Here is a 25,255-nt window from a genome sequence, read left to right as displayed (position 1 = left end):
GTTTGTGTTTTGTCTTTCGGGTGAACCAGTTTCTGTCTGAGTGTGTTGCTGGGTCTGAAATACACTGGGATGTCATGCTTGGAGAAAACTCTCCTGAGTTTTTCTGATACACCGGCTACATAGGGGATGACAATGTTGTTGCGTCTGTCCTTCTTATCCTCCCTCGCTGGTGTCTGGTCTTCTTTTCTGTGCCTCTTTGCTGACTTTAAAAACGCCCATTTAGGATAGCCGCACGTTTTGAGTGCTTCCTTTACATGTGTGTGTTCCTGAAGGAAAAAAGAAGGAACACACACATGTAAAGGAAACACTCAAAACGTGCGGCTAAAAAAATGGATTTTCCTATTTAAATGGTTTTAATTTGAATAAAGCGATGTTGATTCATTCAATCCTGAATCGATTTTTAATATAAATGTATTTTGCCAGAATCTCAGGTTAAAGCTCCCAAAAGTATTTCAACAACAAACAAACAGATAAAACAGTAAATGAGAGCAGCTAAACACACAATGATGGAAACACAGAGCGTGGATCGTTCACTCTACGGCACGTACACGGACACGCCGTCGGGGCTGAAAGTGGACAGCTCACAAATCCTGAAGCTTCAGGTTTCATCAGTGTTACGACTGTTGTCGTAATTATATGTAAATTTGAGTGTGCAGGTGCTCCTCCATGATTGGTGCATCCAGGGTGGATGGCTGGCAGCAGATAAGAAGATACCGCCAGGGACTGCCATGTCATTCAACCTTGGCCCAACCCAACCGGCAGACCGTTAACTGTGTCACTATGTTGGTTAATGTAAGAGCATGTAGGAGTGGACCACCTTTTTGTTTGATCAGTTTTCTCCTGTTTTTGTTAGGCAGGGAGGAAAGTGATTGTCGTTTGAGTTAGTTCTTTTTGCGTAGGTAAGTTGTATTTATTCCTGAGATAGGCTACCTTATGTCTGTGTTTTTGGCCTTGGGTTCACCCTGAAGTTATGATATGCTCCCTTCCTTTGTTTAACTGCACTCATTGTAAATAAATCACTATTAAAAAGTATTAAGTGTGTGACGTGCTACTTGGGGTTGGACGCGGATGGATCACCCTTTATGTTGTGGTCTGGCCGCGCCTAGACGGGCCATAACAATCTGTCTCCAACCAAAACTGACTGAACCAGCAGCAGAAGAAGATCCAAACTACGCTTTACGTTTGATGAACATCGTCATGAATTCTCTCTGACTTTGACGTTTACTTCCTGCACAGCTCTCTCTCTCTCAGTGTACTTTGTGATATTATTCTGTTATTATATGTTACCTTATAGATGTAATCAAAATAGTTGAATTATGATATTGCTGTAGATCATATTATACCTTTTAATATAGAGTGTGTGATTAGTATGTAGTTTTAGTTTGCATTATACTTCTGACCTAAAAGAGTGGGAAAATCATTCGATCTATTTGTTTGACCTATATTACTCAACACTGTTGAATGTATTACATTGTTTCTTGACATGTTTTACTGCTGAATCATATGAAGAAGGTTGTAAGCAGAAGACTTGGTGTCTGGGGAGAGGAGATAAAACCACATTCCTTACCCCCCTTCCTACTTCACACAGAAAGACAGGGAGCCGAGGTCATAACTTAGGCGCCGTGAGAGAAAGAATGTGAATATTTGGGCTTTTACGACCAGGTGGGGGCCACTAGAAGAGTATAAAGAGCTGTGTAACCCGTCACCATTTTGAGACTTGCTGTGACCCTCTGCAGGCAGCTCTCCCCATCATGATGGTTCTAATGCTCATAAGTGTTGAATTATATGGAAATAAATGATTGTTGATTGAGCATTTATACACCGAGTACTGTCCTTCCTTCAGCCCAAAGATTCAAAGAATTGGGAGATTTCAACAACTTGGTGCCGTGTGACCCGGATCTTTGGTGTGCTGAGGAGGTGCAGATTTGGCCTTTGGTGAGATCGTGAGGCGAGGTGAACAGAGGACATGTCCAAAAATAAAAAGGTAAGCACAGCCTGTTGTATTATACCAAAAGGTGCATATTGGGCTTTCCAAATTAATCTGTTCACTGAGTCACATGTATTTTCACAGTAAATTTGTCGGTGTCTGGTTTTTGGCGCAAGATACTAACAACATAAGTTGAGGCTGAATTCCAGTGTGTTATGTAAACTGCTTCTACCGAGATACTAATAACATACTACGTTGGACTAGTTGCAATAAACTGCTTCTACCGAGATACTAATAACACACTACGTTGGTCTAGTTGCAGCCCACTTTGCCTTCCACATTTAATTTCGTCTAAAACTGGCTTCTGTAGCAATAATACATTAGAATTTCTTCTGGAGACGCAGCCATAAGTTCAGTACATTTGAAGTCGAGGTTTTGAAGTTGGTTATGATGTCGGTTGAGTCTTTTGTTGATGCGGCCATGAAATAGAAGTTGATTTAAGGAAAAGCAGATGCTGGCTTACGGTGCAGTTGGACGCTGGCAACGCGAGAGCGCAACACATCCGTAGGTTTTGGTTTATGATACGGGCGTGTTCCGGTGGTGCGGCCGGGAAGTGCAGCAGTGGTTGGTGCTGGTTTCAGTACATTGAATAGAGGTTAGACGGTGGTTTGTGGTGCAGTGGTGCAACGAGGGCTGCAGTCATAAACAAAGTAAAATTTTACTTGCCAAGAAGTACATAGAGAAAAACCTGGTTTATGGTGTCTGGTAGAACTTCTGGGGACGCAGGCATCACTTTTATGATGCGACTTTGCCCCGTTGTGGCGGCCATAAGCGCAGAGAAAAGGGTATTTTGATCTTTGGTTGTTGTGCTCCAGAAGAGTTTTAACAGTTGAGCTCAGAGGTTTCTGTGCAAATTTCTGCTGATGAGGAGCGCTCTCTGTGTGTCTCACTGATGGTGAAACGCGCTGTGTGTGTAAGGCGCGCTCTGGCTGTGGGTGAGGTGCGCTCTGAGTGTTTTTTGTGAGTGTGAAGTGTGAATACAGTGACAGTGACGATTGATGTGTTTGAATAGGAGGACATTAGAGCAAAGACACATTTTAGGATCAAAGGTTGATGCCTAGTGTACCTGTGGAAATTTTGTTCAAGGTGTGGCGACCCTCCTGGTCGTGGACGCGCGGCCAGGACCAGCGGCGTCTGGATGCTAAGTTGGCAACTTGGGAACTGAGGACTCCTGCATAGCCCCAGAATAACACTGGAACGGCCGTGTAACCACGGGTTCACATTTATTCTGGAATAGAACAAGAGAATGCTTTTACATCTAAGGTTGAGTTCTATCATAGGTGAAATATAAAAAGGTTGAATTCCTCGTTTCAGTGGTTGAAATTGTTGTGTGCCTGTCCCCTGACGAGTGTGAAATTAAATAATGAGGGAATTTGGAGCCACATAGAGATAGACGGGCTAAATTGGGTGTATTACTCTGTGGTGTAATAAAAATAAAAAGGAGAGATAGTGAGAGGTGTGTAGTGGAGAATTATGGAGGAGTAGAGAGAGGAATGTGTTGGGAGACTGGCGTGCAGTTTACGCTGTCAAGGTAGGCGTGTTGCCTGCTTATCTGTTTAACAGTGATGAAAATGAAATTAAATAAATCTCTTAGTGTGTCAATACAGGAAGCTGCGGACCTGGACCAACTGCCCCCACAAGCACAGTGGCCGAAGTAAAATTATAGGTAATGGGAACCACACCCAGCATGAATCAGCAGCTGTGAAACAGACAGCAGCGAGGAGGAATTAAGAGAAGTTTTTAACTCATAAAATTGGGGCCAACGAACTTGTGGAGGTTGGGAAAGGCGTCCGGAGCATCACAACAAAAGGTGAAACAAAAACACACACAAGCAGAGAAATGTGAGAGAAAGGCTCCTTTTAAGGTAACGCCTAGTTTGAGAAAAAGTTAAAATTAACCTGCTTGCCTACAAATGCACACACATGCAATGAAGAAACAGCTTACACTCATGAACATGTGAAGATTTTCCAGCAAGGTTAAAGAAAAAATTAACATACTTAAATAATAAAGTTTATACATTACTGACAAAGAAACCCTCTGGGTTGCAGGACAACAATTTAACTAAAAAAAAAGAAACACTGGTCTAACCAACCAGGGAAGACACAACAAATTTAGTGGTAAAAAGATTCAAATTGTGACATGTTTTCTGTTGATTGATTAATAAAAGTGATTACTGAATGAAAGAAAATTCCATTTTTGGGCTTTTAAACATGATCTTAAGAATTTTAATATGTACCTGTGTTGTCCTGTCAGCTTGGTGGGTCATGAGTGGATTATATGGTGAGAAAAAACAAAAAAAAAAAAAAGGGGGAGAGAAGGCTGACACAGGGCCTGGCCCCGTTGTTTCCCCGTCTAAATAACACAGCCAACACAACATCATTTTCCTGTTTGTTTGTTTTTGTTTTTGTTTGTGTTTGTTTTTGTTTTGTTTTTGTTTTTTCTCTTTATGCTTAATTACAGGCTGCTTTGCCGCCCTGAAAGCCGAGGCTGACTGGACTCCTGCTCTCCCCCATACGTGACACTGATCAAATGCTGCAACAGCTGGACCCACAACAACGACCTGAAAAGTCAACAGTGCTGCAGGAATGTGATCTCATGCAGCAGAGACGGAGAGCACTAAATCTAAGGCCCGTTTCACTACACGGGGGAAAATTCTCAGACTACGTCAGCTGACAGAGCTGTGACGAGGCGCCCGCCAAGCCCAGATGAAAAGTAAGGCCGAGCAAAACAATGCTGACCTTGATAACTTTGCATTAACACTGTGCAGGACAGTGATGGACCAACACGGAGGATCGGGCGGCGAAAAGGGCGTGACCGGGACAGGAGGAGTAACTGAGGTCAAAAGGCACCTCAGAATGGACAAAACACACAGAAGAAGATGCAGGTTTTCACCTGCGGCGAGCATGGACACTGGAGAAAGGACTGCCCCAATGGGGGTCAGAACCAGGACGGACGGAACTTTGAGCAGCAGCAACAGCAATGGTCGCAAACAGACTGAAAAGGAGGAGGGCAGGACCCCAGGGCATGCTTCAGGCTGTGGTTTACCCAGAACACCAGAACAGGGAAGTGATGAACACACACACATACATCTACAAACACACAGATTCAGAATAAAGTGAAATACACACATGAACACATGTGCACTCATTGATTGAGTGAGAAATGACACACACACACACACACACACACACACATACATACATTAGAATGCTGATTCAGTGAGAAATGACACACACACACACACACACACACACACACACATACACACATTGGAATGCTGATTCACTGAGAAATGATGCACACACATACACATGCACACGCTTGTGCAATGAGGAGTGATCCACACACACACACACGCTCATGCAATGAAGAATGCTTTGCTTATGCTGTTATGCAAAATGCTGCACACAAACATCCCAGTACATAATTTTTATGAGGAGCCATTGATTACCATTGATAACTTAGAATGTGTTATATGTCACCCAGAGGGCATTTATGTAGAGTTAATAAGGTCTAAAACGGTTTGGTTATGAAAACAATGTCTGTGCGTGATGTCTGTTTATGGCTCAAGGCTTTGACTGAATTCTTTGCTGTGCTTCACACAGCCCTGATGAGGAACAGTGGCACAGAGTGAAGATGATGAATTAATAGTGTAAGTTTAGGTTGGAGTACGGCATTTTCTGTGATTGAGTTTTAATACAAGGAGGAACAAAAGGTGTTACGGCACCTGAGGTTCTCATTCCCACACAATATTGTCTCGGCAGGAAGCAAAACGTTCCTGTGAGTTTCTGGTTTATTTTTTTGGTTTTGCTGAGCACTAGCTTGATTTTATCAGTGAGCTTTGGCTTGTGTTCTTTCTCGTAAGCGAGAGAGGGATAGTTTTATGCTTGGACATGTCTGCAACGGGCCCTAGTTTGTGTTATTGTTATTAGTGTTTTGTTAGTTACGTCTGTTTTCGTTTTTGTTACAGTGCACTGAGGAAAAAACATCTGAGAGGTGTGATCCACCGGTGGTGAGGTGGTGACATGGTGATATTTTGTGAGTTCATGATTTAACAATCAGCTCTTTAAACCAGGCCTGAAAGATTGAAATTTAAAGCGCTATAAAAAATTTATTACTGTAAACAGTTGCAAAGTGTGCTTCTCCATGATTGTAATTGGCTTGGGAGAAAAATCACTTACAGTGGGGCAAAAAAGTATTTAGTCAGCCACCGATTGTGCAAGTTCCCCCACTTAAAATGATGACAGAGGTCAGTAATTTGCACCAGAGGTACACGTCAACTGTGAGAGACAGAATGTGAAAAAAAAAATCCATGAATTCACATGATAGGATTTGTAAAGAATTTATTCGTAAATTAGGGTGGAAAATAAGTATTTGGTCACCTCAAACAAGGGAAATCTCTGGCTCTCACAGACCTGTAACGTCTTCTGTAAGAAGCTTTTCTGTCCCCCACTCGTTACCTGTATGAATGGCACCTGTTTGAACTCATCATCTGTATAAAAGACACCTGTCCACAGCCTCAAACAGTCAGACTCCAAACTCCGCCATGGCCAAGACCAAAGAGCTTTCGAAGGACACCAGGAAAAGTATTGTAGACCTGCACCAGACTGGGAAGAGTGAATCTACAATAGGCAAGCAGCTTGGTGTGAAAAAATCAACTGTGGGAGCAATCATCAGAAAATGGAAGACATACAAGACCACTGATAATCTCCCTCGATCTGGGGCTCCATGCAAGATCTCATCCCGTGGGGTCACAATGATCATGAGAAAGGTGAGCAAAGATCCCAGAACCACACGGGGGGACCTGGTGAATGACCTGCAGAGAGCTGGGACCAAAGTAACAAAGGTCACCATCAGTAACACACTACGACGGCAGGGAATCAAATCCCGCAGTGCCAGACGTGTTCCGCTGCTGAAGCCAGTGCATGTCCAGGCCCGTCTGAAGTTTGCCAGAGAGCACATGGATGATACAGCAGAGGATTGGGAGAATGTCATGTGGTCAGATGAAACCAAAGTAGAACTTTTTGGTATAAACTCAACTCGTCGTGTTTGGAGGAAGGAGAATACTGAGTTGCATCCCAAGAACACCATACCTACTGTGAAGCATGGGGGTGGAAACATCATGCTATGGGGCTGTTTTTCTGCCAAGGGGACAGGACGACTGATCCGTGTTAAGGACAGAATGAATGGGGCCATGTATCATGAGATTTTGAGCCAAAACCTCCTTCCATCAGTGAGAACTTTGAAGATGAAACGAGGCTGAGTCTGCCAACATGACAATGATCCAAAACACACCGCCCGGGCAACAAAGGAGTGGCTCCGTAAGAAGCATTTGAAAGTCCTGGAGTGGCCTAGCCAGTCTCCAGACCTCAACCCCATAGAAAATCTGTGGCGGGAGTTGAAAGTCCGTGTTGCTGGGCGACAGCCCCAAAACATCACTGCTGTCGAGAAGATCTGCATGGAGGAATGGGCCAAAATAACAGCTACTGTGTGTGCAAACCTGGTAAAGACCTATAGTAAACGTTTGACCTCTGTTATTGCCAACAAAGGTTATGTTACAAAGTATTGAGTTGTATTTTTGTTATTGACCAAATACTTATTTTCCACCCTGATTTACGAATAAATTCTTTACAAATCCTACCATGTGGATTCATGGATTTTTTTTTTCACATTCTGTCTCTCACAGTTGAAGTGTACCTCTGGTGCAAATTACTGACCTCTGTCATCATTTTAGGTGGGGGAACTTGCACAATCGGTGGCTGACTAAATACTTTTTTGCCCCACTGTATAGGGAACACTGAGAAGTTCTGAGTCTAAAAGGATTGCACCGAGTCAATCCGGTCCAAAAAAACAACAAGGAATTGTTTTCCTTTTAAAATGATGACGTCATCTTGCTGGTGATGGATGCTCGAATAGGTTGCGCGTGAGACTCCATTATCAGCAACATCTGGTATGAATGTGTGTGAATGAATGCATGTGACTGGACTGTGATGGACGGACTAAAAGTTTTGACTGACTTGAGACTGAGACAATGACTGTACCAACTTTAGGATTAGTAAATGCCAACAAATAATTCACCCAGCCGGCAAGAGAAGGGTGGATGCTTCGCTTTGTTTTGTTTTATTTTTGCAGGAGCAGGACGATAAGAGAGACTGAAGAGGAGAATTTCTGATGCTTTTTGAGATATGATGTCACTGACCTTTTCTGGAAGTGGAAGTTGAGTTTGAACATCTAACAATGGTGATATGAAAATTTCTATGAGTTTATTTTTGTGTTTAATAATTTAGCTATGGTAAAACTTAGGCTTATAATGTGTTAGACTTAGAGATGATTCATTAATTTTTGATTACTTTTACACACACATAGATTATGATTAGAATAAGTCCTGAACATAATATTCTGAACCAAATTTGAATCATTAGAAGAACAATGGATAACAATATTAGATTATCAAGGCTAGGGAGAGAGGTGTTTTGATTTTCGGTCTCTTGCAGAGAAAGGAGCAGACACCAGACGGGGACACGGAGATATGAGGACCCTTCACAGCAGAGACAGATGTAGGGAGTGCTGCGACAGCAACTGGGGTCAAGTGTCATGGCGTTTGGGCTCCTTGAGAAGATGGATCCCACAAACACAGCAATAACCATGAAGGGGTTGGCGAGAACCAGGAACACCATACCGAGTATTGTCCTTCCTTCAGCCCAAAGATTCAAAGAATTGGGAGATTTCAACAACTTCAAGAACAGTTTACCTTCAAAAATTGTTAGGATGCCTGGGTCGTCGACCCAGGGTTTTTGAGTTTATGATATTATTTATACTGTCTAGTTTTTGGTTTCTTTGAGTTCTGTCTTATGGCTTAGGTCTCTGTCTTCTTTAGTTGCTCTGTCTCCCCTATCACCTGCATCCCCTTGTCTAGTTCGCGTCTATGTGTATCCTTAGTTCCTATATCCCCGTGTTCAGTCAGTGTTTGTGTCTGCCCTGTTCCCACATCTCTGTTTCCTTTGTAGTGCCTGCTTATGAGCCTGTGTCTTTGTTCAGTCTGTGTTATGCGTTTCCTGCTTTACTTTGAAGGTCTCTGTCTTTTCTCAGTGTGTTCAGATTACGCTTCTTTGGTCTCGTCAGTTCTGATTTGCCCCAGCTGTGTTTCCCTCCTGTTACTCATTTCCTGATTTCTCCCTCTGTGTATTTAAGCCCTGTGTTTCTCTGTGTCCGTGTCGCGATCTACCGTTTATTTTGCTGTGTGTTTTGCCTGTCCACCGGTGTTAGTTTATTTTTGACATTTTCCAGTTATGTCATGTTTGCGTTCAGCATTAAAGCTGTTTTTGTTTAAGTTCTGTCTCCGGAGTCTGCACCTTGGGTCCTATTCCTGTCTGCACACAGCTACACCTAACAAAAATCTGTTTCCTGCGTTATTCACTGCTTATTACGCACCAGTCTGCTGTTGTGTTCACTGCTGTCGGCCTCCGAAAACAAAGCCTCATTTCTGCTGTTCAATACTGAAGAAATGTAAACCTTTTAAAATGATGACAGATTACAAACTCTCAGCTGTGTCTGTAATCAAACCTCTGTAACTTTGCTTCCCTTCAGCAGCATCAGCTCATGTTCACATGTTGATTCATGGTTTGCTTCAGTTTTTGATGGACTGCAGAATATTTTGAAGGTTATCTGCTATAAAAAGCCAGAACAGGAAAATCTGCTTCATGTGTTTCTGTTTGATCCTCAGTGACTTTGACACAAAGGCCTCTGCTGTGATGATCACACCTCTGATCAAGTCTCACAGTGTCAGCTTTGTTTTTATACATATGGATATGTGCTGATAAATGATCAGAGTTATATTTCCCACTGTCTGCTGTGTGCCGTGACCTTTGACCTGCTAAAGACAGTCGGCTGTGGATTATTCATTGTTGTGTCTGATACTTAGAACTGTGAGGAAGAACACTACACAGTTAATCAGGGTCCCCTCTCTCTGAATCAGGAAAGGTGGGCAGGCCGCGTGTGGGCCGCGGGCCATACGTTGAGTCTCACTGTTTGAAATGTGAACATTGTTCTGCTGCAGTCAATGGACTAAACCAGAGAAGAAGAAAACAGACTTTACCATGAAGATCCTCAGTGTGGATCAGTATAATATCAGCCTGATGTCTGCAGTTTAGTGTCAGCACAACTTTCACATCATATTCATCTCAGCACAACTAAAACATGCTGACTGACCTCAGAGTTTCAAGTCCACATCCTGGACTCTCCAGGAAACCACACAGATGCTTCACTCCTGAATCCTGCAGCTTGTTGTTCCAAGTCAGGTCCAGCTGTCTCAGATGGGAGGGGTTGGACTTCAGTGCTGCTGCCAGATAATCACAGCTGATCTCTGACAAACCACAGCCCCTCAATCTGTATAAAGAATGAAAGATGTAAGTTTATTAGACAAAGTGTGAGCTTGAAATCATTCAGTGTTTCATCATCTGTTCAGAGCTGAAGAAGGTTCAGAATGTAGAAGTTTAGAAAATGGAAACTCCAAACAGCTGAAGCCAACAGGAAGCAGCTTCAAACAAACACAACAAGAGAAAAAACTCTGAATGTTTCATATTAAAGTCGTACATTTATCATAAAAACAGGACAAAGACTTGAAAAAGTCGTGTTTTTCCTTCCAGGAACCACAAGGCTTCACTTTTAAAGGTGAAGTGTGAAAGAAATGGACATATTTGAAGTCCAACACCTTTTTCCAGTCACATTATTAAAGCAGACAAACTACAAGCTCATTTTCATTCCAACAAGTCATCTTCTGACCTGGACTAACAACACTGGTCTCTATGTGCAGCTGGCTGTGAGACCAGTGCTCAGGGAGCGTCTACAAAGTGCAACACTGAAAGAACATCACACACTCATTTGCTTCCATCATCCAACCTGAAGAGGAAACAGAGACGCCTCCCCTTCAAAGTAAAAGCTGCTCCTTTTGGACACAGTATCAAAGAAAGTCTACAGTATAACATAGAAAAGACAGAACAAAGTTTTGGTTGTTTTTAAATTGTGCAGAAATGAAACTACACTAAGCTCAATTATGTGACAGACATTTCATCCCATGTCAGTTTGGCCTCATCCTGGGCCCAGGGGCCACACACAGCTGGGCTCCATCCAAGAGACAGGAAACAAACCAACACAATAATAAAAAGCACCATGTGATCTTCTTACATCTTCAAGACAAACATAGTAAAAACATGAGCATATTTGTTTCCTGATAAAATGATGTGACAGGTAGGTAGTAAAGTGGTGGTGTTACAGCCTTTCTCCCCTCTGCTGCCGAGGCTGTTAGTCTCTCCCAAACTCAGCTACAGGACTTCCAAATGAATGAAAGCAGCAGAAGTGGCTTTACAAATGAAAGAGGAAGAGGAGAAGAAGAGGAGAGGGAGGCCACCCTGACCATCACTCCAGCTGAAAACATCACACTTCCATTAAAGTTGGTGAGAAAATGTTGAGCAGGATGAGCTGCTGGCTAATCTGGAGGCTGTAGCAGCAGCTCACAGTCACAGTGGATTTCCACTCATGAAAAAGCTCTGGCTGCTTCATTTCTCATCTCATATCAGAGACTTTAAAGCTTCACTGAAGCTGTACTGTGATGCTTCCATATCCCAGTGAGGCCTCCATAATGATTTCAGCTGTTCTGTACACACACTGTGTGCCCTGTATGGCTCAAAGTCTCTGCAGCCTGTTTTTATCTGCTATCATCAGATCTTCATCATCCTCATTCACATCCCTCACACACTCTACAGCCTCATCAGCACTGACTTCATCTTCACTGACTGATGGAGCACAACATGAACCTGTGGAGGCTGAAACACTGTCCTGTCAAACATCTCCCCGTCACCACTCCACTTCTGTCAGCCTTTAAATGAACCCTGCTCAAGTCTGTCACTTCTGTTTGGAGCCAAAAGAGGTTAAAGATTACGCCACTACATTCTTGTCTAGAAAATATTAAAAGTGTATTTGGTGACACACAAAAAAGGGTAAAGTTTAAGTATAGTTTGGGTCCACACATGTCCAAACCCTGGTGTGTAGGCCTACTTAGTATTGAGAAAAGCCCACTAAAAGAACGCCCACCAGACCAAAGCAATGGTTTTGACTTGATCAGCATTAACCCCGCCCCCTGACTTTGATGGGTGAAGCTGACAAATAAAATGTATTTATGAACAGTGATGCAGGGCCAGGAGTAGCAACGTGAATTAAATAAATACATCATTAAATAATTCATTAAATGTGTCAGTAAAACAATTAAAATAGAAAACAAACCAATAATTGATTAAATATGTAATTAACTAATTTGAATTGTACATAAATAAATAATGAATTATTTTAAATGAAATTAACTGATAATTAATTATCAATATATTTTTTAATTAATTACTAAAATAAATAATTCATTAATGATGTATTTATTTAATACTACCATAAAATTATTGCTAGTTTAATCAAAAATAAATTTAAGACATCAATATTAAATAAATATTATATATAAATATATAAAATTATATAAATATATAAATATTAAATAAAAACTTTATAACTTACAGAACTTTTTTAGCGGCTTTGACCACTGGCAGCATCCTCAGAAGAGCCTCCTCTGAAGCAGAGTATTTCTTCAGGTCAAACACATCCAGATCTTTTTCTGATGACAGTAAGATGAAGACCAGAGCTGACCACTGAGCAGGAGACAGTTTATCTGTGGAGAGACGTCCTGAACTCAGGGACTGTTGGATCTCCTCCAGCAGAGAACGATCATTCAGTTCATTCAGACAGTGAAACAGATTGATGCTTTTCTCTGCAGACAGATTCTCACTGAGCTTCTTCTTGATGTACTGAACTGCTTCTTGATTGGTCTGTGAGCTACTTCCTGTTTGTGTCATCAGGCCTTGCAAACGACTTTGATTAGTCTTCAGACCCAAGAGAAAACGAAGGAACAAGTCCAGGTGTCCATTGGGGCTCTGTAAGGCCTTGTCCACAGCACACTGGTAGAAGTATTTCTCTGAAGATTTTCTTGTTTGAAACACCTTCCAAGTTGTTTCTTGCTCTTCCAGCAGATTGAGTCCAGAGTTGATGAAGGTCAGGTGGACATGAAGAGCAGCCAGAAACTCCTGAACACTGAGATGAACAAAGCAGAACACCTTGTTCTGGTACAGTTGTTTCTCCTCTTTAAAGATCTGTGTGAACACTCCTGAGTACACTGAGGCTGCTCTGATATCGATGCCACACTCTGTCAGGTCTGGTTCATAGAAGATCAGGTTTCCTTTCTGCAGCTGATCAAAAGCCAGTTTTCCCAGAGACTCCATCATCTTCCTGCTCTCTGGACTCCAGTGTGGATCTGTCTCAGCTCCTCCATCATATTTGATCCTCTTGACTTTGGCCTGAACCACCAGGAAGTGGATGTACATCTCAGTCAGGGTGTTGGGCAGCTCTCTTCCCTCTCTGGTTTCCAGCACATCCTCCAGAACTGTAGCAGTGATCCAGCAGAAGACTGGGATGTGACACATGATGTGGAGGCTTCGAGCTTTCTTGATGTGGGAGATGATCCTGCTGGCCTGCTCCTCATCTCTGAATCTCTTCCTGAAGTACTCCTCCTTCTGTGGGTCAGTGAACCCTCTGACCTCTGTCACCATGTCGACACACTGAGGAGGGATCTGATTGGCTGCTGCAGGTCGTGTTGTTATCCAAAGGCGAGCAGAGGGAAGCAGTTTCCCCCTGATGAGGTTTGTCAGCAGCTCATCCACTGAGGTGGACTTTCTAGGGTCAGTTAAGATTGTAGTTTTGTGGAAGTCCAGAGGAAGTCGACACTCATCCAGACCATCAAGTATGAACACAACCTGGAAGTCTTCAAGCCTGCAGATTCCTGATTCGTTAGTTTGATTAAAGAAGTGATGAACAAGTTCCACCAAGCTGAACTTTTCCTCTTTCAGCACATTCAGCTCTCTGAAAGTGAATGGAAATATGAACTGGATGTCCTGGTTGGCTTTGTCTTCAGCCCAGTCCAGGCTGTATTTCTGTGTTAAGACTGTTTTCCCAATGCCAGCCACTCCCTTTGTCAGCACTGTTCTGATTGGTTCACCTCTTCCAGGTGAGGCTTTAAAGATGTCTTCTTGTCTGATTGTTGTTTCTGGTCTGTCTGGTTTCCTGGATGCTGTTTCAATCTGTCTGACCTCATGTTCCTCATTGACCTCTGCAGTTCCTCCCTCTGTGATGTAGAGCTCTGTGTAGATCTGATTCAGGAGGGTTGGGCTTCCTGCTTTAGCGATGCCCTCAAACACACACTGGAACTTCTTCTTCAGTTGGGCTTTAAGTTCACGTTTACAGAGTGGAGCAAATATTTCTGAAGGTAAGAAATTCAGAAACAAGTATTATACAATAAATATCCTAGCCTTTCAGTACCCTGAAAGGATGAATGTCTATTGGTCCATTTCTTGAGCTATTAGGAAAGATCAATATTCAGTCTTTAGAGAAATTCTCTTACTGCTCTGCAGATGGTCAGCCATCTCATGCTGCTTAAGTCTCCTCAAGAAGTGGAGTGTGATCTTCAGAAATGCTTCTCTGCAGCTCTTTCTTTCATCTTCATCCTCACCTTCAAACATCTCCTCATCCTCCATCTGGCTCTTTAAAGTTTCTGGGTGATCTGGACTCAGAAGCTTCTGGATCTTCTTCAGCTCGTTCTTCACAAACATGGTGATGTTGTCCTCCAGCCGCTAGAAAAGAAGACTATATGAATTACCCATTGGTAAATGGACTGGTTCTTATATAGCTCTCTTTTATACAACATGCCTCATTCAACCAAGCACATTGTTCTATGCTTAAATACTTTCTTTCACACTCTGATGGATGCATCAGAGGGCAGCTTGGGTTTAGTACGTTACTCAGTACATTTGCCAGCCAGGGTTTGATTCACAAACCTTCTGACTAGTAGCTGACCTGCTCCCCTCCTGAGCTACAGTCACCCCAATCTGACTGAAATCATGGAGCCCAAACTCTGATTTATGTTGGACACACTGACAATCCTCTGGTCCACAAAGTGCAGCATAGAGGTGACTGAAAAGAACAAATGTAAACGTAGTACTACAAACCATAACCACAGAGTCCAGGTGTGTTTGATGTTGCTGTGCAGACTGACCAGTGGAAACCTCTGCTCTCTCCTGGTCCACTCTGTGGAGGAGTAATGTATAATTAGCTCATGTTATGTCTGTCCACACACAGACACAAGCTAAAGGTCCATGAAGTGATGTTTGGATGGGTTCAGTCAATCAGATGACTGTCATGGTGAAGCTTTGCTAGTCCTGCTGATCCCACTGAGAATTAACAACTCAGTTCCAGATGTCTGTAGTTTTCTGCTCAGTTTCTTTAGTCCCAACAGCTCTTACCATCTCCTGCATAAAGCTTTCCCTCCATGCTCAGATGCCCTGGAACAAGGTGCTCTCTTTATATCAGTGACTGGTTTAAAGTGCCAACTTGCAGTGCTCGCCAAACTTTGTGTCAGCAAAAGTAGTTCTAATGTTTCTTACATTTATTATATTTTTTACATTTTTACACACAAACCAATGAACGCAAAAACATAAACTTTTCAGATATTTTGTTTTACAATGTTACAAAACTCAGTTCACAACTACACAGTCTGATTTACAAGCAGTGTTGGTCAAGTTACTTGAAAAGAGTAATTAGTTACTGATTACTGATTACTTCTCAAAAAAGTAATCCCGTTACTTTACTGATTACTTATTTTCAAAAGCAATTAATTACTTAGTTATTTAGTTACTTTTAAAAAACATGTTCACTACCTGAATGCGTGATAAATCAATAGACCTTTTGGGCCAATTCTATTTTTTCTGCATAATCCATCATATAAAAGTGAATCAAATGGAAAAGTGTCTTTTTAAAAAATTTGTTTATTACTTTTAATCTTAACTTTATAAACAGTTCATCAAACAAAAAGTTAAATTAAATTCAACAGTCTTTGACTTTAATAAATTTGTTTAACATTTGAACATATTTCTGCACATTACACCATATTTTAAGAAAATAAAGGCTTAAACTGTATTTCTGCATACTCCAGCATATAACATAAATTATTTTTGTGTATACACACATCTTTTCATATAAATAAAGCAAAAAATAAATAAATAAAATAAATAAAATTAACAAAAACATCTTTTAACAGTTGGTAAAGTGCAGAGAGGCATAATGTTGAGATTACAAAAACAGAAAATGCTATTGCATGCTACATTCAGGCTGTTAATCCAGTCTCAGTTTGTGGCAACCCTGAAAAAGACCTATGTTTTATTGTTTTCTTTTGGACTGAAACAGTGGTTATATCGCATCAGCAGAAGTTTCTCAAACCTTCTATCAGACATTCTGTTTTTTTGGGGGGAAAGCACCAATCCACCTAAATTGAACAGCCGTTCCACTGGTGCACTGGATGGAGTTGGACTGTTGTATTTCATGTACATCTTTTTGAGATTTGGAAACTGATTCAGAATCTCAAGCTCATAGCCTGACTTTAAAAAGTCAGTTACCGCACTTCTTTTTCTGCTGAGAAGCTTTCTGTGGGCTGATTCTGAAATTCAAAAAAGTCCATTTTGGCTGGGCTGGCTGGGATTTGGGACACATTAGTGTTCTCAGTTGCAGGAGCTCCTTCACATACTCTCTCCTACGCTCATCTCTCAGCCAACGAAGTTTAAACTTGGGACAAGTGGCCGCTGCGAGAAGTCCTTCTTGGCTGTCCAGAACAGCATCAAAACGAGTCTTGAGGGCCTGTAACATACAATATGATGCAACTAAGAATAAAATTATTTTACTGTATAATTACCTATTGTCAATATTTTGTGGGCTTTACAGCTCTAAACCATCTATATTTTCTATTATCATGTATGTATTGTATGTATGTACTGTATGAGATTTAATTTTGGCTGAGGCTTTTGTTGATATTATGATTAATATTCATGATTAATGATGATCAATGTCCCTGATATTTAACAAGGGGTGAATACTTGGTCTTTTATTCTATCATTTTACTAATTGTACCCACTGCTTAAAACAAAGTATAACATCCACCCACTGTGAATGGTATAATAAATTTAACAAATCCACCCAAAGCAATTAATAATAATCTTACCTTTACAATGACATCTGGAAGGCTGGCTGTCATTCTAGAGAGGTCATCTTTCAGGGAAAGGGTCTTTGACATCAGGCTTGTGAGTGTTGGCAGTAAAGCCCCGTAGGTGCACTCATCCCCTTGTAAGATGTCCAGGGCCACTGTCAGGGGCTTCATCACAGTACAGTACTCTTTCAAGAACTGGTACTCCCTTTCATTAAGGCACTTGATTCCCAGTTTTACACACAGGGGATTAAGTTAATTCAAGGGAATTGTGATGATTCTAGAAATGGCCTCATACAGGGAATTCCACCTTGTGGATGTCGGTACCATTAGTTTCCTCCGACTGACTTCCTCCACCTGTTCAGAGGCTAATGTTGATCGACCACAGCGGCCACGTCAGTGAGGGGATCCTGGGGGTTTTCTGTCAATTTAACATTCTTGTGGCAGCGTGCTAGGTGCTTGCTCAGGTTGGAAGTGGAATTTTTCGACGTAGAAAGAAGTTTTCTTCCGATGCAGAGTGTACAACGTACGCTTGTGTTTTTGTCGCTTTTTAAAGAGTCAAATTCAAAGTAATGTCGGTATTTCCAAGTACTCAGCCCTGAAAACCTTAGAAATATGGTATCTAAGCAGATTCTTACTCTGGATGGCATTACCTTGGCCTCCAGTAACACTGTGAGGAACCTTGGAGTCATTTTTGACCAGGACATGTCCTTCAATGCACATATTAAACAAATATGTAAGACTGTGTTCTTCCATTTGTGCAACATCTCTAAAGTTAGAAATATCCTGTCTCAGAGTGACGCTGAAAAACTAGTTCATGCATTTATTACTTCCAGGCTGGACGACTGTAATTCATTATTATCGGGAAGTTCTAAAAACTCGCTGAAAAGCCTTCAGCTGATCCAAAATGCTGCAGCAAGAGTCCTGACAGGGACTAGAAAGAGAGAGCATATTTCTCCTGTTTTGGCTTCCTGTTAAGTCCAGAATTCAAAATCCTGCTCCTCACATACAAGGTCTTAAATAATCAGGCCCCATCTTATCTTAATGACCTTGTAGTATCATATCACCCTATTAGAGCACTTTGCTCTCACACTGCAGGCCTACTTCTTGTTCCTAGAGTATTTAAAAGTAGAATGGGAGGGAGAGCCTTCAGTTTTCAGGCCCCTCTTCTGTGGAACCAGCTTCCAGTTTGGATTCTGGAGACAGACACTGTCTCTACTTTTAAGATTAGGCTTCAAACTTTCCTTCTTACTTAACGATTAAGTCCCTGTATTCCACCGTTATATGGAAATCAGCCATTATAACTTGTGTCAAATCTACTTGTACCTCACAGTTTTCTAAGCACACAGAGAGCAGTAAACCTCAGAGCAGCAGCACATCAGACTGTGCAAAAAATCTAGAAGAGAAAATATTTTGACCCATTTCTAAATGATTCTTGTGACCATGCTGCACCACAACACCTGATCTCTATTTTCCAGACCTCTTCAATCCCACTTTAATACTTGACTAAACTCATTTTCCTGTTTAGGTGTTGAGGCAAAGCCGCCCATCTACAATGCAGGCAACAGCAAACGGAGCTATTTTCTACTTTTGTGCTACAAAATGTTCAAGCTGATTAAATTTATTAGAATAAAAGTTCAGATAATTTGCTTTAGTCCAAAGAGCAGAACATTTTGCAATGCTACTCCTATATACAGCCTTGGTGTCTGCACAGGAATTTAGATGTTTGTCAACATCGCTTGTTGAAATCAAGTTAATTGTGTGCGATGCACATCTGTAGTGTGGAGGGAGGCTAAACTGTGCATCACCAGATGCAGCTGAAAGAGCTTCTATGACCTCAGTAAAGGTCGGTTCCTCGTCATCACCTTCTTCATTTTCAGATTCAGACTCCAAATGACAGGGCTGACATACTCTGAATGCTTTGGCAAAATTGGATGCATTATCCATTACAGTGGCAATAACTTTGCCTTGTAGTCCATATGGATTTCTTCAATCTCTGCTCCAATTACATCATAGGTATGGCTGCCTCTAATTCTCTTGCATGCTAGAGCGGCCTTGTTGTGTTGTAATGTGGAATTAATCCAGTGAACTGTTACACCCATAAACTTTTATTATTTACCGTCTAGATGTCAGCAGTGGTGGAAACAAACTCTGCCTCTTCGAGTGTAGCCTTCAAGTTAGAGTTCATTTTGTCATATTCTCTCTCAAGGTATCCTACAAATGACTTTCTCTGGGGCAGCTTGACACCACTGTTAGTTGGTATTTTTTCTACGATGCGTCGGAATGATTCAGAGTCTACAGTGGAAATCGGCAACATGTCCTCGACGATATAGGCAACGACAAGCTTCTTCAGTTCAGTGGCACTAAGTCCTGTTGCTCTTACGTCTAGTTTAACCTGTTTAGCAGGAGTGGGTCCAGCTGAGGTTTGCCCGGTGGAAGTAGATGTGGTAGCCACAGCGGTCACGTCAGTGAGGGGATCCTGGGGGTTTTCTGTCAATTTAACATTCAAATCAAATTCAAATTCAAATTTTATTTGTCACGTACACAGTCATACACAGTACGATATGTAGTGAAATGCTTGGACAACTGCTCGTGACCTAAAGAAAACAAAAAAGGAAAGGCTATGAATAAGATAGGAAATAAATATGAAAAATTAAAAAGGGTAAATTTAACTAGGAAGGAATAAAATATAAATTAAGGTTAAAAATGAAATAACTGTACAACACAAATTAGAATGAAGGGTAAATTTAACTGGGAAGAATAAGATAAAATATATAAATTAAAGTTGAAAATAAAATAACTGTACAACAAAATACACAATATAGAACTATATAAGAATGTATGAAGAAATCTAAATATAAATAAATATATACACAATAACAGCAGCTGTACAAGTATTAACTGGAAATGAAGAATATAGTGACCAGTGTTGTGCAAAAACAATGTCCAGAAAGTCCAGTGTGTGTGTAAGAACCATATGTGTGGGTCAGTACTGTGTGGTGGTGTGATTGAGAGACCGTATCGCCTGCGGGAAGAAGCTCCTCCTCAGTCTCTCTGTGTTGGTCTTCAGGGAGCGGAATCGCTTTCCTGACCTCAACAGAGAGAACAGTCTGTTGTTGGGATGGCTGAGGTCCTTCACGATCTTCCTGGCCTTGGTCCAGCACCGCCTGCTGTAGATTGAGTGCAGGTCAGGGAGCTCGGAGCGGATGGTGCGCTCAGCTGACCGCACAACCCTCTGTAGAGCTCGTCTTGTGGCAGCGTGCTAGGTGCTTGCTCAGGTTGGAAGTGGAATTTTTCGACGTAGAAAGAAGTTTTCTTCCGATGCAGAGTGTACAACGTACGCTTATGTTTTTGTCGCTTTTTAAAGAGTCAAATTCAAAGTAATGTCGGTATTTCCAAGTATTAAATGCTGCACGATCGTACTCTATCCCTCGCTCCATGTTTTCTATTGTTGACACACGAGCTACCACAGCCGTTGCACTCGCTTGCGTCATTGTCATGAGACATTCTCGCAAAAATTTCACTGTTTTAATAACGCCGTAACGCAGTGTTCCTACGGGAAAGTAACGGTAATCTAATTACCGTTTTTGCAATAGTAATCCCTTACATTACTCGTTACTTGAAAAAAGTAATCCGATTACAGTAAACAGTACGATTGTACTGTTTACAAGTACAAAATATTTATGACCACAGTTTGAGCCGATGTATGTCCCGAGTCTGTGGACTCAGTAGTTTTGTTTTGATTGTTATTGACTTTTGTTACAATTTCATTCTGATTAAGATTTTCTAGTTCTGAAGTTTTGGTTTCTGTGTTCCCTCTGTACTGTGTTAGTATTGTGTCTCTGTGTTCACTTCCTGTTTTATTTTGACAGTGCCATGTCCTATGTTAGTGTGTCTACTTTTGCTTCCCCTTGTCTGGTTATGTCCAATGAATCCTGCTGTGTCTCCCTTTTCTCATTCCCTGATGGCTCTTTTGTGTATATGAGCCCTTTGTTTTCTCCTGCTTGTTGCTGGTTCGTCTGTGTTATCTCCCCGTGTCTCCGTTTAAGGTTTCAGGTTAGTTTTTTAGTTTTTCAGTAGAGGTTATCTTAGCTTCTGCACAGGCCATCTTCACTGCACTTCACCGTTTCAATAAAGCTCACTCACTTCACAGCAGTGTCGGCATCTTGGGTCCTTTATTAAATTCAACATGGCTCGCCCCGCTAGCCGTGACATAAGATGTGAAAACAATATCCAAAAAACATGAGGGACAAACAGGGAATAGTTTTAAGGTGCAGGGCCAACAAACTGAGTCTAGTTATAAACTCAGAGATGATTGAATTAGCATTTTGAATTGGCTGATCTGAGTTACTTCAATCAAGTCTATGTTCACTTTGAGTTAAGATTATACGTGATTAATGTCAAAGAAACAAGCCATCATCAGCAACTGATTCTGATTTAGCAGGTTTTCAAATCTAAACGGTACCCATCCCTAGCTGGCTGTAGTTAAACCTTTACTTAAAAAGCATCCCTAGACCCAGCTGTCTTAGCTAATTATAGGCCGATCTCCAACCTGACAATCCTTGAAAGAGTAGTTGGGGAGACAGTCAGAGGGGCAGTGTGATGATCTTACAAACTCAGTTCAGCTTTTTACAGGAAAACAAATGTCCCTGAATGCAACAGTGAGACACAGTCTGCCTGTGTGGCTGTGATAGCTGCCGTTAGGAGCGCTCATGTGTTTGCAGTTAGACGAGGAGATGTTACCATCATGGACACGTTAACAAATCCTGCAGCATCACGTGGCACAAACACTTTGTGTTCCTGTCATCTGCAAGCAACAGGAAGTTCATTAATAAAGGCGGGATGGAGACGTGACTGTGATGGTTCTCCTTCATCCAGCTGTTACACACATCTGGGCTCACACGACGAGCCTTTGTCTAATACAGCAGCTGCTCTCTGAACACTTTTCTGAAGAGGAGCTGCACAAACCTTTGTTTGCTTTCTAGAGCAGCGTATCAAAGTCAAACTACCCACTGCTAGCAGCTGTTTCTATCATAGTTTAGGATCCAGATGTGTGAGGTCTAAATTTACACCTCTGATTAAAATACATAGTTAAAAACAGCCAATTGAGTCCAAATGTGTCTTAAACCAGATAAACTGACAGTTACAGCTGAGCCTGTGTGTCTTTGGAGACACTGCTCTGCTACAGAGATGCATTTTAGAAACCAGGAAACATCAAAATCATTTAAATCAGAGAGTTCTTGTTACTAACAGCTCACCTCTCTGCAGCAGACACTGGCTGGGATTTAAAATTAATGCCTCGAGGATTGGACCGGTCACTCTTTAAGGACACAGAGCTGGATGGTTTCTGATTGACGCTAAAAATAAGTGAACATGAAACATGTGTCACATCCAATGTGTCCAATACATTAGATAAAAACTATAAATAAACTATGTAAATAGTTTATTATTTAAATCGTTAAATAGTAAAAAGCTGATTAAAATTTCAAACATTTTAATACTGACATGAACTTACTTTTCGTCAGATGACTTCTTTTGCCCTAAATTACGAAAGAAATGCTTCACCCGTTTGCTCTTAGACGACACAGAGCTGGGTGGAGGTCCAGGCTGGTTCCTGTGAATAATGATGGAGCAGTGATGTGAGTGCTGAGCTGTGACATGGAGAAGAGTCATGGACAGTTAGAGATGGTCATCTCACCTCTGAGCTGTGGTCTGGCTCTCATGTTCCCCACACAGAGTGCTTTTAGAGGGAGGGACTCCCTCCTCTCTGTCCTCACACTGATCCATGCTGCTCAATCCACATCAGCTCACACACACTTTCTACCTTCACCTGCAGAGGAAACACAAATCATTCATGTGCACATCAACTGAGAGCTGCAGAGGTCGTGTCTGATGTGTTGGACTAACATCCATCTGAGACGCAGCTTTCATCAGTTCACTACAAAAAGTGTCACAGAACCCAGTTCAGCCCAGTTCAGCCTGCTTTAGAAATATGTGGTCTGACTGCTCAGACTGAGTCTAGGAGGAAAGTTCACACGCTGGAGAAAGTTTTGTTCCTAACTTTGTCAGAGTTCGGCTCCAAAGACAAAGAAGACGGAGCTCACAGTCTGTAGATGCAACAACCAACAAATAAAAGAATTTGGTTCATTTCAAAGAAATTCACACGGTGACCAAGTAAAGTAACCGTAGTAAAGGAGACAACATCCCGTTGATGGTGGGATTATTTGAAAGATTTGCTTTAGTCACGTCACCAAATGCAGTTGAACCACCCGTGGATCCATGTTTGACCATTCTACCACTCTGAGCTCTGCTTTTTAATCATTTTATTATTATCATCATTCATTTATTCATTCTTTGGAGGGGGGCTATTTCCTGATGCCGCCCTAATAAGCTGATGTTCAAGGGGAAATATAACAGAAACTCTTTCAGTGTTATTCATTAATAAATTAACAGATAAACTGTGAAGAAGAAAAAACTGAGATTTAAAGGCGAGAGTGAGAAACTTGATCATCCATCCTCATAATACATGTTTATCAGTATCTGCTGTGACCATACTGCAGTAATAACTACAAGTCTACATTTCTGTGACTGTTGATCAATCACAGCAGGAATCTGAGCTCATCTCTGCACACAGAGCAGCTTCAGCTCTGGGATAAACTGCTCGCTTCACGTCCTTCTCAGCTCACAGACACTCATCCTGATATTTTCCTTTAACATTTGATGGTATAATTCATCTGAGTTTGCACTTTATCTGCATGAATACAGAAAAACAGACCCAAACACCAGAAACCATCAGTTTCACCATGTAGAATATATTGTTGTTTCCTTGCTTTTAATTCAGAGAAAAACTCTGATTTGGATTTTCTCTGTTCTCTTTGCTGCTTAGTCACTATCTCATCTTCACTCTCAAACATTTAAAAAGCAGCGAGTCTGCAGCTGAGGGAACACAAACTCAAACTGTCGGAACAGGTTTGATCGTTTCTTGCGTTTATTAATTTGGTGATTCATCAAATGTATAACTGTCATAATCTGCTGCTGAGTCTCTTACGCTGATGAAAATGCAGAAAACACAGATCACGAACACCAGTTCAACCAATCACATTCATTCCACTTTGATCTGTGACAGACTGATGCATTCATCTCTGTTAAAGTGTTGCGTTAGACTGCTATATATTTTTGTGTTCTTTATGCTGTAGATTTTCATGTCTCTGGAATAGTTGGCAGCAATAAGGATGATTTTCTGTAAAATCATATTGATATGAGCCGTGAGTTATTCGTAGATGAGCGTTAGATTAGTTTGATGGGTTAACTCAGAGAGCTGAAGATATCGTGGACATGCTGACCTCGCTCCGTGGTGAACAGGGCCGTTTACCCTCATGATTAATATTCACAATAAAAAAATGAGGCGAACATCATGAAGTCTGTGTGTGTTTCATAGTGTCGAACCACCTTTGTACAGTTAAACCTAACAGTTACTACATGACGGAAACACCAACGTTATTTCTTTTATGCGTTTATCAGGTCACGCTGATTATTGAACAAAAACCCAAACATCAGCTGTTAATCGAATTTTTTTGCTCTCTCTCCTCCTTAAACATGTTTTTAATGTTAGTTATAATTCAGAATTGGCGACTGGAACACGTATGACACATGCGAACATCAGGAAATAAAACCTCAGTAAATGAAGTCAGTGTACAGCGGGGGTTATGGCAGCTGTGTACCGGGACATGCGCTTTGTCAGTGGTAATAACAGCTCGATTGCTTGCGAGGCGAGCGGGTCTGTCCCACGCTTTGCCGTGAGCAGGGTTCCTACGCCTTTTTCAGGGTCAAATTCAAGCACTTTTTAAGCACTTTCAAGGTCCCTTTTCAAGCTTTTCCAGCACATCAGCCCCCCTGCCAAAAAAAAAAAGAATGCATGTTTCAATTCGCATTACCTCAGTAAGACCATGTGAAAATGAAAACAAATCATCCTACGTGAACTTAAATACCTTTGTTCAACTTTTGCTAAGAAATAGAAAAACGCACCACACAAAAATACAGTGGAACCCCGACTTACGAATATTTTACGAATATTATATTACGAATAATATTTCTGCCCGTGTTATGGCAAAATGCCCGAGTATCAAAATCCGCTGGCTCCGATTGGCTGA

General features: G+C 41.4%; 2 protein-coding genes and 1 long non-coding RNA gene across 3 annotated transcripts in view; all 3 read right to left on the bottom strand.

Moving 5' to 3' along the window:
- Nucleotides 1–25,255, bottom strand: part of LOC146675491 (NACHT, LRR and PYD domains-containing protein 1-like) — a 154,453-nt gene that overhangs the window by 10,518 nt on the left and 118,680 nt on the right. The window lies entirely within an intron of this gene.
- On the bottom strand, nucleotides 9,865–14,701 carry LOC146675498 (protein NLRC3-like). The gene is made up of 3 exons (XM_085400529.1): nucleotides 14,478–14,701; nucleotides 12,545–14,336; nucleotides 9,865–10,372 (listed from the first exon to the last, which is right to left on the bottom strand). Exons 1-3 carry the CDS (start codon nucleotides 14,683–14,685, stop codon nucleotides 10,177–10,179), a joined length of 2,196 nt encoding a protein of 731 aa, XP_085256655.1. The 5' UTR covers nucleotides 14,686–14,701; the 3' UTR covers nucleotides 9,865–10,176.
- LOC146675489 (uncharacterized) overlaps nucleotides 22,360–25,255 on the bottom strand; it is a 129,538-nt gene continuing 126,642 nt past the window's right edge. Inside the window, exons 2-4 of the long non-coding RNA XR_014908039.1 lie at nucleotides 22,804–22,935; nucleotides 22,621–22,719; nucleotides 22,360–22,462 (exon numbers count right to left, since the gene is read on the bottom strand). This is a non-coding gene — a long non-coding RNA (uncharacterized LOC146675489). The remainder of the gene's footprint in view (nucleotides 22,463–22,620; nucleotides 22,720–22,803; nucleotides 22,936–25,255) is intronic.

Source organism: Rhamphochromis longiceps, linkage group LG3 (genome assembly GCF_057381845.1).
Source record: "Rhamphochromis longiceps isolate RC_006_pf linkage group LG3, R_longiceps_female_GT1.1, whole genome shotgun sequence".
Taxonomy (NCBI): Eukaryota; Metazoa; Chordata; class Actinopteri; order Cichliformes; family Cichlidae; genus Rhamphochromis; species Rhamphochromis longiceps.
Note: the sequence above shows the minus strand (reverse complement) of the source record. Positions and strands in the feature narration are given on the sequence as shown.

Excerpts from the sequence above, each read along its gene's own strand:
- LOC146675498 (XM_085400529.1), bottom strand. The coding sequence starts at position 14,685 with ATGTTTGTGAAGAACGAGCTGAAGAAGATCCAGAAGCTTCTGAGTCCA. Across the intron at positions 14,337-14,477 it reads GGCTGACCATCTGCAGAGCA|AAATATTTGCTCCACTCTGT; the intron begins GTAAGAGAATTT and ends TCTTACCTTCAG. Across the intron at positions 10,373-12,544 it reads AAAGCCGCTAAAAAAGTTCT|ATTGAGGGGCTGTGGTTTGT; the intron begins GTAAGTTATAAA and ends TTCTTTATACAG.